Genomic DNA, 18,066 nt, shown 5'->3' with positions numbered 1-18,066 from the left:
CACGGACATCCATAAGCCGGGAAGACGCTATATCCACTGAGCCACTGGCCAGGGCCCCAAAATATATTTTTAAGTTAAAAAATAAAAAGCATAACACCGAGCAGTATATGTATAGGGATGCTCCTTGACTTACAATGGGGTTACATCCTGATCAATGTCCCGTTGTAAGCTGAAAATATCATTAGGCCAAAAACCCATTAAATGCAAAACAACACACGATAGGTGCTGGCGAGGATGTGGAGAAAGGGGAACCCTCCTGCACTGCTGGTGGGAATGCAGACTGGTACAGCCACTGTGGAAAACAGTATGGAGATTCCTCAAAAAATTAGAAATGGAACTACCCTTTGACCCAGCCATCCCACTTACAGGAATATATCCCAAGGACACCATATCACCAACTGAAAAAAAGAAATGCACCCCCATGTTTATGGCAGCATTGTTCACAATAGCGAAGATCTGGAAACAGTCTGTCAGTGGATGAGTGGATTAAAAAGCTGTGTACATATATACAATGGAATACTATGGGGCTATGAAAAAGAAGGAAATGTTACCGTTTGCAACAATATGGAGGGACCTGGAAACTATTATGTTGAGTGAAATAAACCAGGCAGAGAAAGAAAAATATCATATGACCTCACTCATTTGAGGAATCAAGGAATAATGAGAACTGAGGAACAGAATTGAGACAGAGGAGGGATCAAAGGGACCAGAGGAAAAGAGGACAGAGGGAAAGGGGATGATAGGATAGGATAAACCTGAAGGGAAGGGGGGAGGGTGCTGTAAGGAGGGGGGCAAGGAAGATGTTGAGTGGAATAGGGAAGAGGGGGGATGCATTCAGGGTGACCCTAGAATCTATGTAAACACAATTAATTAAATTAAAAAAAAACAACATTAAATGCACCTAACATACAGAACAGCATAGCTTAGTCTGGCCTACCTTAAACGTTCTCAAAACACTTACATTAGCCTACAGTCGGGCAAAATCATCTAACACATAGCCTATTTAATAATAAAGTGTGGAATATTTCATGCAATTCATTATGCATATCGCTTTCACACCACTGCAAAGTCAAAGTATTTTAAGTCGAACCATTTGGTAAGTCTGGGACCAATTGTATATAGCTGTACATGCACACACACACACATGTATGTTATACCCCTCTTTGTACTAAAGGAGGAGGGCCTATATATATGGATATATTTACCTGTATAATTATAAAATACTTCTGGAAGGACACATGAGATACTGATAACAATGGTTACCTCTAGGGGGAAAACCAACCCACAGATTCTAGGGACTTTTATTTTAAATTAATTAAATTTAAATTCTGTTAATATAACCTGACCAGTGGCGCAATGGATAAAGGTGTCCATCCAGTACGCTGAGGTCATTGGTTCTAAGCCCTGAGGTCACTGGCTCTGAGCATGGGCTTGTCAGCATGGGGTTGCTGGCTTGAGTGGAAAATCACCCACAGTATCCCAAGCTCGCCAGCTTGAGCCCAAAGGTCGCTGGCATGAAAAGCCCAAGATGGCTGGCTTGAGCAAGGGGACACTGGCTTGGTCCTGGTCAAGGCACAGACGAAAAGCAATCAATGCACAACTAAAGCAAAAGCAACTACACGTTGATGCTTCTCACCCTCTCTTTCCTTTCCTGTCTCTCTCTCTCTCATTCTCTGACTCAAAAAAAAAAAATTAATATAAATCTTCATATTTTTAAACATTTTGAACTACATCATCGATTCAAATATTTTAAACAAAATAAAGATGTACATAGTTTAAAAATCTGACCTGCACCTTATCCATTGAGCACTCCTTCCCCAAAGTAATTATCTCTATTCATTTGTTTTTCCTTCCAGAGTTTCTTTATGCACATATTCATGACATAAATATCTTACTTCCTCTTTTAACACAAAAGGTAGTATAATACCCTCTTGCAGGGTTCTGCACCTCAGTTTGGAGGGGGGATTATTACTATGTCTTGGCGATACTTCCACATTAGTACTTAAGGGAGTCTTAACTTAAATTTTTTTCTGTATTAACTGTAGGTATTTATATTTAGCTGCACACATACACAGATATATGTTATATCTGCATAGAATTCTGATGTGTAGATGTCTATTGATTAGTTTACCAGTTGCCTACTGATGAACACTGATTTTCCGATCTTCTCATACAAACAAGGCTGCAGTGGATAGACTTGTAAATCCCTCTGTGTGCCCAGATGCAGACATAACTACATGATAAATTTCTAGAAATGGAATGGCCCAGCTTAAGAGCAATGATAGTGATTATATAATAATACTAACAGCTCAATTCTACAGAGCACTTACCAATTGGAGGTCCACAGTATAATGAACTGACTCACTCCTTCCAACAACCCCAGCTGGTTGGTTATTATTACCATCCCATTTTGTAGAAGAGGAAACGGAGGCACAGAGGGACTGAGTAAACTGCCCAACACTGCACAGCTGGCAAATGGCTGAACAGGGATTCGAACCTAGGCACTCTGATTCTTAAGGCCTTGTTTGTGAACCAGGAGTCTACCCTGTCTTTAAGACCATGATAATTTGGATCAATACTGCCAAACTGCGGGAAGAAAGCCTTACTTTGAATGCCCTTTTGAATTTGGGGCCAGGTGATAGTATTATGGGCTCCAACAACAGCAACGGCAATAATAATAACCACCACCAAATGCATGAATCAATACATGCATGTGATGTGGCAGCGCGAGTCCCACCAGTCCCAGTGCCCACCTCGATGGCGGGCAGCGTCTTGCTGGCCTCGGTGCTGCTCTCCCCGAGGATGCTGCCGGCAGAACGGCCCTCGCACTCGTAGCGGAAGCGCATGCCGCGCTGCTTGGGCTGCTCAGTGATGACCAGGTGCGGCTGCGGCCCCGGACCAGGGGCCGGGGGTCCGAGCCGGCCCAGGGGGCAGCCCCAGGGCGGCGTGGCCGGGGACGCGGCAGGGCCCAGGGTGACGGTGCTCAGGGAGGCCGCCCCGCGAGACACCAGGCGCGCCAGCCCCTCGCCCGGGCCCGGTGGCGCCCCCTCCAGGCCGAAGCCGTTCTCCTTGATGTATTCATCGATGATCTCTGCGGAAGAAGCAAAAACCCGAGACGCCCGGTTATAAAAGAAAAGGCTTGATGACCCCCAGACCCGCGCGTCTCTCGCCTTTTACAATTCATTCATGTTTTCGAGACATTTCTCGCGGGCCGAATGTAGGGGTCTCAGCGCCAAACACAGCAGCGCGCAGGGCAGGGCGGGGCGGGGCGGGGGGGTGGTTTCGCCTTACCCTGCACCCTCACATCCATTCCCCGACCCTAAGAGCACCACCACCCATGGAGTGGTCAGGCTAGGAGGGTGTATCTGTATCACTTGCTTATGACCCCACATCTGCAAGTCCCATCTATGAACTTCTGCCGCTACCTCAACTCTCTTCACCCGCACTGCCTCCATCCTGGTCCACCCTCCATGTCTCCCATCTGAATGGCCACTCCTGCTCTCCCAGTCTGTCTCCCACACGTGGCTAGAGAGATCTTACGTCAGACCCTGTCCCCTCATCTAGTGGCTTCCATCTCCCTTAGAGTCAAAGTCAACATCCTCCCTATATAAAACCCTCTCCAAACTTCATTCATCTCAGAAAAACAAAACCCCACATCCATGGTGTTGGTACAGACCTCACATGGAATGGCCCCTGCTCTTCTGGGCCAACCACCGCCCGCTCTCACCCAGCCTGTTTTCTGTCACTTGTACCAACCAGGCCTGACCCTCTTCAGGGCAGCGTACTTGCTTCCCCACCAGCCTGTCCCACGCTTCTCCCATTCAACCCCTACTTGCTCCTACTCGTCCACCAGTCTCAGCTCAAATGTCACCTCTTCAGAAAGGCCCCATTTAATGTCTTCCTCAGGCCATCTCTCCCTCTACCTGTTTACTTCCATCACAGCCCTTAGCTCAGTCTGACCTTATTTTGTTCATTTACTCCTTCTCCTACTGTCTCCCCAGCTAGAGTGTCAGCTCCAAAAGGGCACTTTGGTCCGTGATGGAAACTCCAGTGCCTAACACAGCCTGGCATGTGGCAGGAGCTCAGTACAACTCCCTGCAGGAATGAATAATAGTAGGGACACTAAGGGCAGCTGATGTGTGCGAGTGTTGGCCAAGTATCACGCTCCGCTAATACCTTGGAAACTTAAAATCCCCCAACAGTTCCAGAAGCCACAGTGTGACCCTCCCCTCAACATCCCAACAAGGAGGACCAACCTCCCAGTTTGTGAGCACTTGGACTCCTCAGCCTCCCCCAGACTGCCCTATGATACTCACCCAATTCATCTGCGGGAGGAAGAGAAAGAGAGAGAAATGTGAGGGCCAGTTAAGAGGTCAAACTTTAATTTTTAAGACAGATTCCCCAACCCCCACCTCTTATGATACCCCTCTGCCCCCCATCCTGGGAACCTGGGCTCTGACTCCCAAGGGTGCTAAACCCCAATCGCCATCTCCCCCTCTTGCACTATCTTCCCTTGAGCTCCCAAGGTTGGAGTCCCCTCAAAAAACATTTAGGCCAGGGATTATAAAGTGTTGTTGGGAATTCAAGGAAAAGCCAAGGGTCTTATTACCAGGTGGAAAAATGGACATCTAAGAGCCTAAACAAAATGTGGGGGCGATCTCTCCCCACAGCCCATCCTAGACCCCCAGAGGTCACTGGCTGGTATCTGAAGATCACAGGAGTCCAATCCTCCTTCTCCAGGCAGCCACCCACTCAGCATCATTGGCCAGCTCCCCAGCAGTACCCACCCACCATCCTGGATTCACCCCTACTTCCTGAGGGGGGAGTGACAATAATAATGGGGAGCCCTTATCACTGCCTCAGGAAATCTCAGCTCTGGAAGGGGCTGTGGAGAAACCAAAACAAACTCCCTTCACTCCACAGGCAGGACAAGAGGAAGCCCAGAGGGAGCAAGTGAGCCCAGAGTCCCAGAGGAAGCAGGGGAGGCCCGGGCAGACGCCCCACCCAGGTTTGCCTGCGCTGGCCACTGGCCTCGGACACCAACCAACCAGTCCTGATGCCAGACCTATCCTCCTCCTCCTCCTCCTCCTCTCTCTGGAAGTGGCTCCTAGCAGCCAGACCTTTGCTTCTTGGAAAGCAGTATTCCTGCACCCCTTATCTCATTCAATCTGTGAAGTCAGCAGGGTACGGAAGACACCCTCACTTGCCAGAAGGGGATACCGAGGCCAGGAGAGAGGAAGGGACATGCTGTAGATCACTGGCAGGACAACCTCAAGTCACTTCAACTTGGAAAAACCTTTTTTAGGCATCTGTGCTGGATGACCTGGGGACCCAAAGATGAATTAGACTTTGCCTAGGCCCCCAAGGAGCTCCTAGGCTGCAGGGGGAAACTGAGGCCCTGGGCAACAATAGCTAAAGCTTTAGACTACCTCAGTTCAAATTCTGACTCTGCTACTTGCTAGCTATGTGGCCTTTAGCCCATTATTGATCTGTCTGTGCCGTGGTTTCATCTATAAAATAGGCACAATAATAATGCCTGCCTCCTTAGGCTGTGAAAATTAAACAAGCTAATATTATATGAGAAGCACTTAGAATTGCCACAGTAGTAGGTGTTATATAAATGCTGGCTGCTAGTAAACAAGGTGTCGGGAGATATTGTTTATATACTGGGTAAACCACTTCCCATCTCTAGGCCTCAGTTGGTATGTCTATAAAATGGGGATGTTAGAAGACATGGTCTCAGATCATGACGTGTGGAGTCACACAGATGTTTGTTTGAATCCCAGCTGTCACTCACTGGCTGTGTGGCCTGGGTTAAGTAGCTTGACCTCTCTGAGCCTCCTTCTCTATAAAATGAGGTCTGAGCTCATTAATCCTCATTAATGTAAGGATTCAAAATCACAAGGGAAATTGCTTAGAACAGGGTCTGACCATTTTAGGCCCTCCATAAAGCTTAACTAATTTTATTTTTATTTAAAATTCTTTTTCAGCCTGACCAGGCGGTGGTGCAGTGGATAGAGTGTCGGACTGGGATGCAGAAGGACCCAGGTTCGAGACCCTGAGGTTGCCAGCTTGAGTGCGGGCTCATCTGGCTTGAGCAAAAAGCTCACCAGCTTGGACCCAAGGCCACTGGCTCGAGCAAGGGGTTACTCAGTCTGCTGAAGGCCCGCAGTCAAGGCACATATGAGAGAGCAATCAATGAATAACTAAGGTGTCACAACAAAAACCTGATGATTGATGCTTCTAATCTCTCTCCATTCCTGTCTGTCTGTCCCTATCTATACCTCTATCTGACTCTCTCTGTCCCTGTAAAAAAAATAAAAAAATAAAAATAAAATTCTTTTTCAGCCAGGAAATATTGCAAACTTCCTTCCCTTATCAGGGCTCAGCTAAAACAACACCCCGCACACACACCCCCAACCTCCCATACAGACTTGCTGCCATCCAGGGGCAGTCAGGATGGGCCACAGTAGACCAGAAAGCAAGCTATGGCTTTTCTACCTCAGGGCCTTTGTACTGACTGGTCTGTGACAAAATGTTCTTCCTCAAGTTTTTTGCATGGCCTCCTCCTCTTCTTTCAAGTCCCTGCCCAAATCATCTCCTAGATCGGTCTTCCCTGACCACTGTATCCAAGATAGTCCCCATAACCCCCACTACAGTCACAATTAGGTGACCCCGTTTCTTTCTTTCTTTTTTTTTTTTTTGTATTTTTCTGAAGCTGGAAACGGGGAGAGACAGACAGTCTCCCGCATGCGCCCGACCAGGATCCACTTGGCACGCCCACCAGGGAGCGACGCTCTGCCCACCAGGGGGCGATGCTCTGCCCCTCGGGGCATCGCTCTGTTGCGACCAGAGCCACTCCAGCGCCTGGGGCAGAGGCCAAGGAGCCATCCCCAGCGCCCGGGCCATCTCTGCTCCAATGGAGCCTCGCTGCGGGAGGGGAAGAGAGAGACAGAGAGGAAGGAGAGGGGGAGGGGTCTAGGTGACCCCGTTTTATCATTTACATGGAACTGATCAGGATCTGACATGACCTTATGCTACTACAATGCATATCTGTGTCCTGTAGACTCAGCACCACAAAGTAAGGAACATGTCTGCCCCATCCCCACTGTATACCCAGGACACGGTATGTGTCTGTCCCATCAAAACAAGGGAAATTTTCCCTCCCACTCTACCTCAGTAGTTCTCTCTCAGCCTGCTGTGAGACAGCACTGATCCCAAGATTTCTTTTCTTTTCTTTTTTTTTTTAGAGAGAGATAGACAGACAGGGAGAGAGATGAGCTGAGCCAGTGACCCCTTGCTCAAGCCAGCGACCTTGGGCTCAAGCCAGCGACCATGGGGTCACGTCTATGATCCCACACTCAACGTGGTGAGCCCGAGCTCAAGCTGGTAACCTCAGTATTTCAAACCTGGGTCCTCAATGTCCCAGGTCGATGCTCTATCCACTGTGCCACCACCTGGTCAGGCAACCCCAAGATTTCTCCATAACCTTTCTCACGCTTTATAATCCCACTTTTAATTTATTGTTTATGTGTCTAGATAGGGAATTCCATGAGGGCAGAGCCAAGGCTGTTCCAGTCACTGCTGAGTCGCCAGCACTGCCCAGCACAGGGCCAGGTACAGAACAGGAACTCAATAAATATTTATTGAATGGATAAGATCAGAAATTATTCTCAATTGAAATCAAAGATCAAGGTCTCAGGCCAAAACATTTTCAGTCTTGTTCCTGCACAGAACCAGTGCTTGGGTGGTACTTGTCCCCAGTGCTATCTCCTACCACTCACCGCCACCCAAACTCACAGGTCTGTTAGAGAACCTGCAGAGCCTCTCCCACAGGTAGGCCAGCACTTCTGGGGTCCATCTCAAGACTACTTCCAGAGAGGCTCAGACCCAGCCCACTGGGGGGAGGGGATGCTGAGTTTCCATGGTGACAGGACTCATCCCTGCCCTCCAAATCTCAGCATATTAATGAGAGAAGATGTTTCAGTTGGCTGTTATTCTGCATCTCCATGGGCAGCACTGAACTTCGGATGGTACAGCCGAGGGACCTGATAGATGAGTTGTTCCTCAGCATCTCTTGGGAACTTGCAGGAAACATAAATTTGATATCCTAGGCCTAACTGAATCAGAAAATCTGGAGGTGGGGCCCAATAATCTGTTTTAAGAAGCTCTGAGGGTGACTCTGATGCACACAAAGGTTTAAGAACTGCTGTTACAGACTGCCTAATAATAATATAATAATAATTGGTCTGGCCTGACTGGTGGTGGCATAGTGGATGGAGCATCGACCTGGCACACGGAGGTTCAAAACCCCAATGTCGCCCTGGCCGGTTGGCTCAGCGGTAGAGCGTCGGCCTAGCGTGCGGAGGACCCGGGTTCGATTCCCGGCCAGGGCACACAGGAGAAGCGCCCATTTGCTTCTCCACCCCTCCGCCGCGCTTTGCTCTCTGTCTCTCTCTTCCCCTCCCGCAGCCAAGGCTCCATTGGAGCAAAGATGGCCCGGGCGCTGGGGATGGGTCCTTGGCCTCTGCCCCAGGCGCTAGAGTGGCTCTGGTCGCAATATGGCGACGCCCAGGATGGGCAGAGCATCGCCCCCGGTGGGCAGAGCGCAGCCCCATGGTGGGCGTGCCGGGTGGATCCCGGTCGGGCGCATGCGGGAGTCTGTCTGACTGTCTCTCCCTGTTTCCAGCTTCAGAAAAATGAAAAAAAACAAAAAACAAAAAAAAAAAAACCCCAATGTCGCTGGCTTGAGCACAGGCTCACCAGCTTGAATGCAGGGTCGCTGGCTTGAGAGTAGGATTATAGACATGACCCCATGGTCACTGGCTTGAAGCCCAAGGTCGCTTGATGGCTTGAGCAAGGGTCACTTGCTCACTGGCTCTGCTGTAGCCGCCGGCACGTATGAGAAGCAATCGATAAAAACTGAAAAAAGTGCTGCAACTGAGTTGATGCTTCTCAGCTCCCTTTTTGTCTCTCTCTCTCTCTAAAAAAAATTATAAAAATTGGTCTGTCCATGCCTGATCAGGCAGTGGCGCAGTGGATAAAGCATTGGACTGGGATGCGGAAGGACCCAGGTTTGAGACTCCGAGGTCGCCAACTTGAGTGCAGGCTCATCTGGCTTGAGCAAAGCTCACCAACTTGGACCCAAGGTCGATGGCTCAAGCAAGGGGTTACTCGGTCTGCTGAAGGCCCACGGTCAAGGCACATATAAGAAAGCAATCAATGAACAACTAAGGAGTCCCAACAAAAAACTGATGATTGATGCTTCTCATTTCTCTCCATTCCTGTCTGTCTGTCCCTATCTATCCCTCTCTCTGACTCTCTCTCTGTCCCTGTAAAAAAAAAAAAAAAAAAAAAAAAAAAATTGGTCTGTCCTCGGTCCTCAGCCTTGTGGAGGCCAAAGGTGTCAACCCAAACTGGCAGACATGCTTTCCAAAAGTAAACAATGATTTAGTTTAGGGGAAAAAAAATTGTTATTATTATTACACTACTAGTAGTTAACACTTATTGAGTCTTTACTGTATTGAGTCTTTACTGTACAGCTACTACTTTGAAAGTTTATCTGTATCAACTTATTGAATCCTGTCAATCGTCTTAAAAGAAGGAAGCACTGATAGTATGTACGTATTACAGGTGGGAAACAGTGCCGCCCAGAGAGGGGAAGTGATTTGCAGGCATTTGCACAGTTGGGGATGGATGTCACACACATGTAAACACCAACATGTAAACCTCGGCCCCAAAGCCCATGATGGTCATCACCCTCTGTACTACCATGTGAATCTCTCCAGAGAACTCTTCTTAGTGTGTGAATAAGTGCTTAGTTTTACCTGTCCAGCTCCTAATCAGCAGGGAAGTAGGGGCATCTGGAACCCCCATCTAGAGGAGCAGCGAAGGACACCGTCAAGGAAAGCTGTGGTGGACCTCCGCGAAACCCCCACACAGAGGGTGTGCCCACTGGATCCCCCCCTCCCCTGTCCTGAGTGTGCTTGTGGTCAGGAACTGTGGAGGGCTGCTCACCCGTGGTCCTGGAAACAGTCAGCGAGAGCGAGGAGAGGTCCGGGGACCCTGCAGAGAGGGAGGTAAATCTCAGAAGATGATGTAGATCTCACAGAATCTGCCAAGCCCCACCTTCTTCCTCTCCTGGCCCGCCCCTTCCTCACCCTTCGCTCAGTTATGGTCTTGCCTCCTTCAGTTACTTGTGAATAGATTCCTAAGTTTCTGTCATTCAACCATTCTCTCATCACACTCAGGCCCCTCTTCTTCTTTCCCTTAAGGTCCGGCCTAAAGGAGTCCTTCTCAGCCTCGGTTAGGATAGCCAAGCTCTTCCTTCTCTCGGGATCAGATTCTACCCCTTCACCTTTTTCGTGTCAAGCCTTCTCTCTTCTCAGACCCTGCCACCTCCTCTCCGAGGCAAACGCCCTTCACTCTTGCTTCTCTGAGTAAGGCCCCTCCCTCCCTTCTTTCCAAACAGGCCTTCCCTCTTCTCGCCACCGGAGTCAGGCCCCTTCCTTCGGAGTCTGCTCTCATCCCCGCTATCCCCAGGCCCCACCCCTTACTCTGAGTCGGACCCAGTTTCCTTCTTTGAGTTAAGTCCCGCCCTCTCCTCGCTCTCTTGGCCAGGCTCCGCCCTTGCTGTGAGCCTGGCCCCTCCATTTTTGCCCTTTCTGAGTCTGGCCCCGCCCCACCCTCTGGGACAGGTCCCGCTCTTCCTTCTCCGAGTCAGGCCCCGCCCCCTTCTTTGCCTCAGGGTCAGGCCCCGCCCCCTCTTCACTCCGTAGTGGGACGCCTCTCTCTTACCTTGGGCCAGACCCCGTCACCATCCTCTGCCTCCTCCCTTCCCTCTAATACAGTGTCTCCTGAATCCTCACACTCTCCCCACAAAACCCCTAGACGCCGGTGGCAACTCCTGAACCTTCGCATCACCGGACCCACCCCAGATTCCTCTCCTGAATCCCGGCCCCGCTTACCCAAGGCCCCCAGCTCCGACGCAGCGGACTGTCTGGCGACGCGGCGACTCGGCATGGTTCGACCAGGGGGGACGGACAGCCCGGAACCCGGCCTAGACCAAAATACACACGAGGGCAGGCCGGGAGGCCAAGGGGCACGGTCCGGCGGACGATCGCGGGTCGGGCGAGAGGCGCAGCGGCTAGGGCCGCAGGCCGGGCAGGACGCGAGGCGCCCGGGGCTGCGGGGGGCGGCGGGCCGGGCCGGGCGAGCGGCGGGCGGGGGCGGGGCGGCGGAATTCCCCGGCGCTGCCGGCCTGCGCGTCCATTGGCTCTCACTCTGTCGTGACGTCACTCAAGGGGAATGGGAAAACCCCCACGCGTCACGTGGTACCGGGGGCGGGGCTGGTCGGGAAGAGGAGGTTGGGCGCTTGGGAGGGGCCGGCGCTTCTGGCAATTGCTCTGGCGGATCCAATTGAGGCCTGCTTAGACCATTCACCCCGACCCATGGAGCAAGTCGGGAAACTGAGCTTCCCTGGCCCCAGGGACTTGAACCTGTTATTTTCCCGGGTGGAAGGGAAGCTTTGGGATCAGGAGGTTGCCAGGGCTCTAAAGTTGTCATTGATAATAATGATCTTTAGGAAACCTCCATGGTTGTTCTATGCCTCATTTACATCAATTGTAAATCAGGAGTGAAGATACTTAAACGTTTAAAGCTAGAATGTCAGCTCTAGGATTTGCCCGTTTTGCTCCTTGCTGTAGTATCCCTAGCTCCGGAAACAGCGCCTGGAACACAGTAGGTATCCAATGAATTATTGAATGAATGGATGGACGTTGTATTCCTCCTCACAGCCCCTTCAAGTTTCTTGATAGCCCAGAACACTTCAAGTTCCAAGGCCCAGTAAGTAACTCGATGACAGTGCCCTGAGCTGTATGCCTGGCCCTTGAACAAAGTGCCTGAGTACCTCACAGATTGTTCATACCTCACACTCACATCAGAGGCATGTGATAGAATTAGGATTCTTGCAGAGACTGAGACTCAAGGAGGGGCAGCCATTAATTAGATCATAGTCTTCCCTGTCCGTTAGAATGACTTGGTGACCACTAGGCTCCAACTTGGATGCTTGGCACCCTGAACACAGAATGTTGTTTGCTTGTGTAAAATTTAAGCGTTCCTCTTATCTCCGTGGCCTACAGGCTCATCGATTCATTAATGGACGTACGCTTACTGAGAACCTGCCCTGTGTCCGAGCCTGCACGCACTGGGACACAGCACGAACCAAGCCAGGCCTGGTTCCTGCTCCTGAGAGGCAGAATAAGTGTACAGCAGTTCTCAGTGTGGCCTCTAGTCCTTCGGGTGATGTGGATGTAAGTATAAGTTGGAGCACTAGTGCTAGATAGCAAAATATTGAGCTGTCTAAAAACTTTCTAAAAACTGCAAAGGGCCAGATAGCCAATATGTCAGGCTTTAGTTTTTTGTTTTTTGGGTTTTTTTTTTTACAGAGACAGAGGGAGAGAGTCAGAGAGAGGGATAGATAGGGACAGACAGGAACGGAGAGAGATGAGAAGCATCAATCATCAGTTTTTCGTTGCGACACCTTAGTTGTCCATTGATTGCTTTCTCATATGTGCCTTGACCGCAGGCCTTCAGCAGACCGAGTAACCCCTTGCTCAAGCCAGTGACCTTGGGTCCAAGCTGGTGAGCTTTGCTCAAACCAGATGAGCCTGTGCTCAAGCTGGCGACCTCGGGGTCTCAAACCTGGGTCCTCTGCATCCAGTCCGACGCTCTATCCACTGAACCACCGCCTGGTCAGGCAGTCTTTAGTTTTTGACAGCCAGTCAGTCATTTCAATGCTCTACTCTGCCATAGCGTATAATCAGCCAGACAGTACAGAATAGACTGGGGCTGCTCCAATAAAACAGTATGGATACTAAAAAAAAAACAAAAAAAAACAAAGCATTATGGATACTGAAAATTTTTTTGTTGTATTTTTCTGAAGCCGGAAACGGGGACGCAGCCAGACTTCCGCATGCGCCCGACCGGGATCCACCCGGCACGCCCACCAGGGGGCGTCGCTGTCCGAACCAGAGCCACTCTAGCGCCTGGGGCAGAGGCCAAGGAGCCATCCCCAGCGCCCGGGCCATCTTTTGCTCCAATGGAGCCTTAGCTGCGGGAGGGGAAGAGAGAGACAGAGAGGAAGGAGAGGGGGAGGGGTGGAGAAGCAAATGGGCGCCTCTCCTGTGTGCCCTGGCCGGAATTGAACCTGGGACCTCCATACGTCAGGCCGACGCTCTACCACTGAGCCAACTGGCCAGGGCCGGATACTGAAATTTGAATTTTAATTTTCATGTGAAATATTCTTGAACTTTTCTAACCATTTAAAAATTACACAAAAGCTGAAAAGGCTGGATTTGGCCTGCAAGCTGTAGTCTACATACAAGGGCATTGCAAGGGAGCTATATGATTTAGGGTCCTAAATGACTGCCTGGGTTCAAATCCTAGGTCTTCCACCTATCAGCTGTGTGACCAAGGGCAACCGACTTCATCACTGAGCCCTATCTATAAAATGGGCCTAATAATAGGATGATTGTGACGATTATATAAGATACTAATACTTGGCATAGCTCTTAAATGTGCAGGGCACTGTTCTAAGCACTTTGTGTTCTAAAACTTGTGTCACATTACTTTATGAAACCCTGGACAAACTTCTGAAATTTCTCTGGATTTCTCAGCTGCTCTTGTGAACATTTTGACTTACAGATTTAATACACACTGTGTAATGGTGCCAGTCAAGTGTTCCAAAGGCTGGGGACACAGCATGGACACAAAAGACAAAAGCCCCTCCCACCATGGCACTGAAACCCAAGTCAGGGAGACAGATGGAAAACAGACAAATATATGTCTGGTGCTGGTGGCAGCAGTATTACAGAATAAAGCAGGACATGTGAATTAACTTTGGAGGGTACTATTTGGAATCACAAGTTGAGGGAGGGTCTGGGATGACATTTGAACAAAGCTGAAACAGTGAAGGATCCATGTGGATATCTAGGGAAGAGTATTTAAGGCATATGGAATGACAAGTGCAAAGGCCCTGCGGTAAGAACACACATGGTATATTCAAGGGACAGCAAGAAGGCTAGAGTGGAGACTACTGGAGTAATGGACATAAGGGTACAGCAATGGTCTGTAAGGTGATGGGGACATGAGTGTTAAACTTAAACCACATACAACACTTGTAGTGGCTCCTATTATAGGGCTGGAAGCCCACCTGATAAGTCTCTGCCCCTTGCAAATGTCAGGCCTCACAACTGTTAGATAAGTAAAAGGAAATGTCAGAAATCCTCAGCTGGGGATTTCTGTGGGCTGGGCTTGGGCTGTCTTTGTCCCTGCTGTGTACACAGAACTCCCCCAGCTCAGGGCAATGTCCAGAGGAGGAGCTCAAGGCACATTTGTTGACTGGTTATGTCAGTCTCTCCAACAGTGTCAGTGTGGGCCCCATATCATGTCCACACTTTTGGATGTGTGCATGTCTATAAAAGTCAGGACTGTGCAAACACACAGCAAAAGTGCCTTGCTGGTGCCAAGGACATGACAGTGACCAATACAGCCCTAGATCTGTCCCCAAGAGGCTCTTCTCCAAGGGTACTGGGGAGCCATGGTAGGTTCTGAGTACAGGATGGGGAGGGTCAGGTTTGTGCTTTAGAAAGTTCTCTGGCTACTGGACGGAGAATGAATGAGAGGAATAGAGCATTCGGGAGAAAGCTGGGTAGGGACCCCAAAAGGCAAGAAGGATCCTGACCAAGTGGTCTTAGTGGAAGTGGTGAGACTCCTCAGCAACTGTGGGGTAAAGCTAATGGGCTCTGCCAAAGACTGGCTGTGTGGCTGTGGCAGCAGCCAGAGATGAGGCTGGTGGGTTGTGGTGGCCTGACAGCCCATGCCCCCTGGGGTTCCTTGGAGCACCACAGAGCCCTGCTGCGGAGGTGGGCTTCCTCCTAGGACACTGGGCACCATAGAATGGTGTATGCAGAGCATGGGAGTCTGGGCTGTGACCACCTGAGGGGTGGAGGAGATGGTAGTACTGTGCACGTATGGCACTCTGAGCACACCATCTCCTGGGACCTCAAGGATTCTCTGCCTGGCTCTGCAGGGTAGGGTGGCAGATGAAGCCTCAGGGAACAAGCTATAGTCCTCAGCCCCAGGCTTCCTCTCCCCACAATGCTGATGCGACCACCCTCTAAATGTAAATCTGGGAACATGGGTTCCAGTCCCACTGAGTACAGGGATGCCCAAAGGTCTGTCTCCTCACCTATAAAATAGGTGAATAGCCCCAGCATCTTGTTGGGAAGCACACGAGCCACGCACTGAGAGTTGGCTGGGCCTGATCTGTAGTGGTGCAGTGGGTAGCACCAACCTGGAACACTGAGGTCACTGGTTCGAAACCCAGGGCTTGCTCAGTCAAGGGATATATGCCAAGCAAGCAATGAAGAGCTAGAGTGAAGCAATTCCTTCTCACTCCCCTACCCCACGCTGTAAAAATCAGTAAATAAAATCTTTTTGTATGAGTGTGTGTGTGTGTGTGTGTGTGTGGCAGAGACAGGGAGTCAGAGGGACAGACAGGAAGGGAGAGATGAGACATCAATTCTTTGTTGCGGTTCCTTAGTTGTTCATTGATTGATTTCTCATATGTGCCTTGACCGGGGGGCTATAGCAGACTGAGTGACCCCTTGCTCAAACCAGCAACCTTGGGCTCAAGCTGGTGAGCCTTGCTCAAACCAGATGAGCCCGCGCTCAAGCTGGCGACCTCAGGGTCTTGAACCTGGGTCCTCCACATCCCAGTCCAATGCTCTATCCACTGCGCCACTGCCTGGTCAGGCAGTAAATAAAATCTTTAAAAAAAAATCGAGCTGGGTTCTTGGCTCCAGCAGCCTTGGCTATGCTGGGGACACTCCAATGGCTCCAAGCACTATAGCTACGCATCACTCTGCACAAGGAATCACCCCATATCCCTGCTGCAACCCCAGAAGGCAGGCTTGTAAGTTCAGAGAAGGGGGATCCCACGTCCAGGGTCCCAGGACTGCTGAAGAAGGAAGCCTGGAGAAAACGGATCAGGCAGTAGGTGTCTGTTCATGAGGCAGGCCTGGGCTCCTGCCCTGCCTTGCGGCTCGAAGCCTGGAGACAGTAGGCACAGACACAACACCGAGCCTCAGCCGTCCAGGTACAGCCTCATGGGTAAGAGCACAGATGCAGCAAGGTCACAGCAAGCAGCTTCCCCATCTGTAAAATGGGGACAGTTATGGAAACCCATCAGAGGGTTGCTGGGAGGCGGAGAAGGGTGAGAAAGAGGCCTACCCAAGAGGGTCCCTGTTCTCACTTGACCGTGCCTTGCACCCTGCAAGGTCTCCTTCCCAGACCTGGGAGAGCCAGCCATACCTGCTCTCCAAGGTGACGAAGGCAGGCAGGCACAAGGGGGGTTGTTGAGTTTAAGTTAAACACCCACATGAATTTATTAAATCCAGACTGTGTTAAAGGGCGGCGGTTTGGGAGGGGGCTGGTCAGGGGATGAGGGACAAGATGATGGATGGCTATGGGCATCCCACAGAGGGGCCCTGGCCTCTCCCCTGCCTGGCTCCCCCCCTCAGCAGTGCTCCGTCGGCTTCACCATGATTCTCAATGGCGCTGGGCTGGCGGGGCAAGATGGCTAAAACATGGGGACAGACAGATGGCGCCTCCACAAACCATGTGCCCTGGCGTGCCCCAGCCCCCACACCATGCGCTGGGCCCTGGCCCAAGAAGGGCCTCCCGCCGCCTCAGCCCTGTATGTCCAGGGAAAGGGCAATAGGGAGGGGAGGCAAGGGGCCCAGGTTGGCAGGGGTGGTGGTCACCAGGAGCCAGAGTGGACAACAAGGACCAGGAACAGTTAGTTAATCCCTTTTCTTGTCCTCTGCTGGCTTTGGAGGGACTTCCTGGGGCTCAGTGGTGGAGCTGGCCCCCTGTGTGGACTTGGCAGACAGGGGTGCAGAGGCCTCCTTCCTGGCGGCAACTGTGACTGTGGCAGGGTCCGGAGTGGTTAGGGACAGGAGGGCCCCTGTTGCTGTCGGAGCCTCGGCCAGGGGGGCTGCTGCTGTCGGGGCCTCGGCCAGGGGGGCTGCTGCTGTCGGGGCCTCGCCGCTCATGCCAAACTCATTCACCCGAGTGGGGTCGACGCGGTAGATCCACCGTTGGTAGAGGTAGATGAAGAAGACCACATCTAGACGTGAGGGGGGTGTGGGGGGGGCAGTGTGAGGGCAAGGCACCCACCTAGCCCACCATCAGGTGTGGGGGGGGGTGGCCCTGCACCACCCTTAGCCCAGGCTCCTGAGTCCTTCCTGTGCATGCCTAGCTCCAATAGGAGCCTATCGGCCCACCCGCCTGCCGGGCCTCACCGTCCCGCAGGCAGCCGATCCGGTACATAACAGGCATCTTGATCACAAAGGCAAACAGGTCATCAATGAAGGTGTTGAGAGCCTTGTAGGTGAGCATGCGCCAGGGCAGATGGGCCACAGACTTGAGCTTGTAGTTGATGAAGAGCTGGGGTGTCATGGTGATGAAGCCTGTCGTGGTGGTGGTGATGAGGGGACACCCGTGAGCAGAAGAAGGGACATCCTGATCCTTGACCTCTTTGATCTCACTTCCAAGCTCCCTCCCTTCACTCACTCTACTCCAGCCACAATGGCTTCCCTGCTGCTTCCAATCCCTGAAGCACATCCTACCTCAGGGCCTTTGGACAGCTCAGCTCCCTCCTTTGGCATCTTTCACACCTGTTTCATGCCATGTTTTCAGAGATAGGTCTCCCTGATCACCACCTAATGTGCACCCCTCACCCTGACCCCTTCCCAGCACCCATCACATGCTGTCAATCACCTGGTTGTTTACTGTGTGGGTTCCTGAGGACGAGGACTTAAATGCACTGTTCATTGTCTCCAGGAAGCCATCCCTGACCCCCATACTGGACAAGCCAACCCTGTGAGGCTCCCCATGTGCCACCCCCGCCTACCCTAATTGTCCTTGTCTGGGGATGGGTCTGGCTCCCACACCGGACCCTGAGTGCTGGGAGGACCGGGTGGAGCCAGGCTGACTTGATCT

The 18,066-nt window shown here is 51.2% G+C and overlaps 2 protein-coding genes across 2 annotated transcripts in view; both read right to left on the bottom strand.

The window, feature by feature from the left end:
* The window catches only part of RELB (RELB proto-oncogene, NF-kB subunit), a 39,269-nt gene extending 28,053 nt beyond the window's left edge, over positions 1-11,216 (bottom strand). Inside the window, exons 1-3 of the mRNA XM_066373671.1 lie at positions 10,968-11,216; positions 10,018-10,065; positions 2,754-3,091 (exon numbers count right to left, since the gene is read on the bottom strand). Of these exons, the coding sequence (XP_066229768.1) occupies positions 2,754-3,091; positions 10,018-10,065; positions 10,968-11,022 (441 nt within the window). The 5' untranslated portion in view covers positions 11,023-11,216. The remainder of the gene's footprint in view (positions 1-2,753; positions 3,092-10,017; positions 10,066-10,967) is intronic.
* Positions 11,217-16,679: 5,463 nt separating this feature from the next.
* The window catches only part of CLPTM1 (CLPTM1 regulator of GABA type A receptor forward trafficking), a 48,083-nt gene continuing 46,696 nt past the window's right edge, over positions 16,680-18,066 (bottom strand). Inside the window, exons 13-14 of the mRNA XM_066373670.1 lie at positions 17,367-17,534; positions 16,680-17,191 (exon numbers count right to left, since the gene is read on the bottom strand). Of these exons, the coding sequence (XP_066229767.1) occupies positions 16,866-17,191; positions 17,367-17,534 (494 nt within the window). The 3' untranslated portion in view covers positions 16,680-16,865. The remainder of the gene's footprint in view (positions 17,192-17,366; positions 17,535-18,066) is intronic.

This window comes from Saccopteryx leptura, chromosome 3 (genome assembly GCF_036850995.1).
Source record: "Saccopteryx leptura isolate mSacLep1 chromosome 3, mSacLep1_pri_phased_curated, whole genome shotgun sequence".
Lineage (NCBI taxonomy): Eukaryota > Metazoa > Chordata > Mammalia > Chiroptera > Emballonuridae > Saccopteryx > Saccopteryx leptura.
The sequence above is the reverse complement of the archived record's forward strand: the minus strand, read 5'-3'. Positions and strand labels throughout refer to the sequence as shown.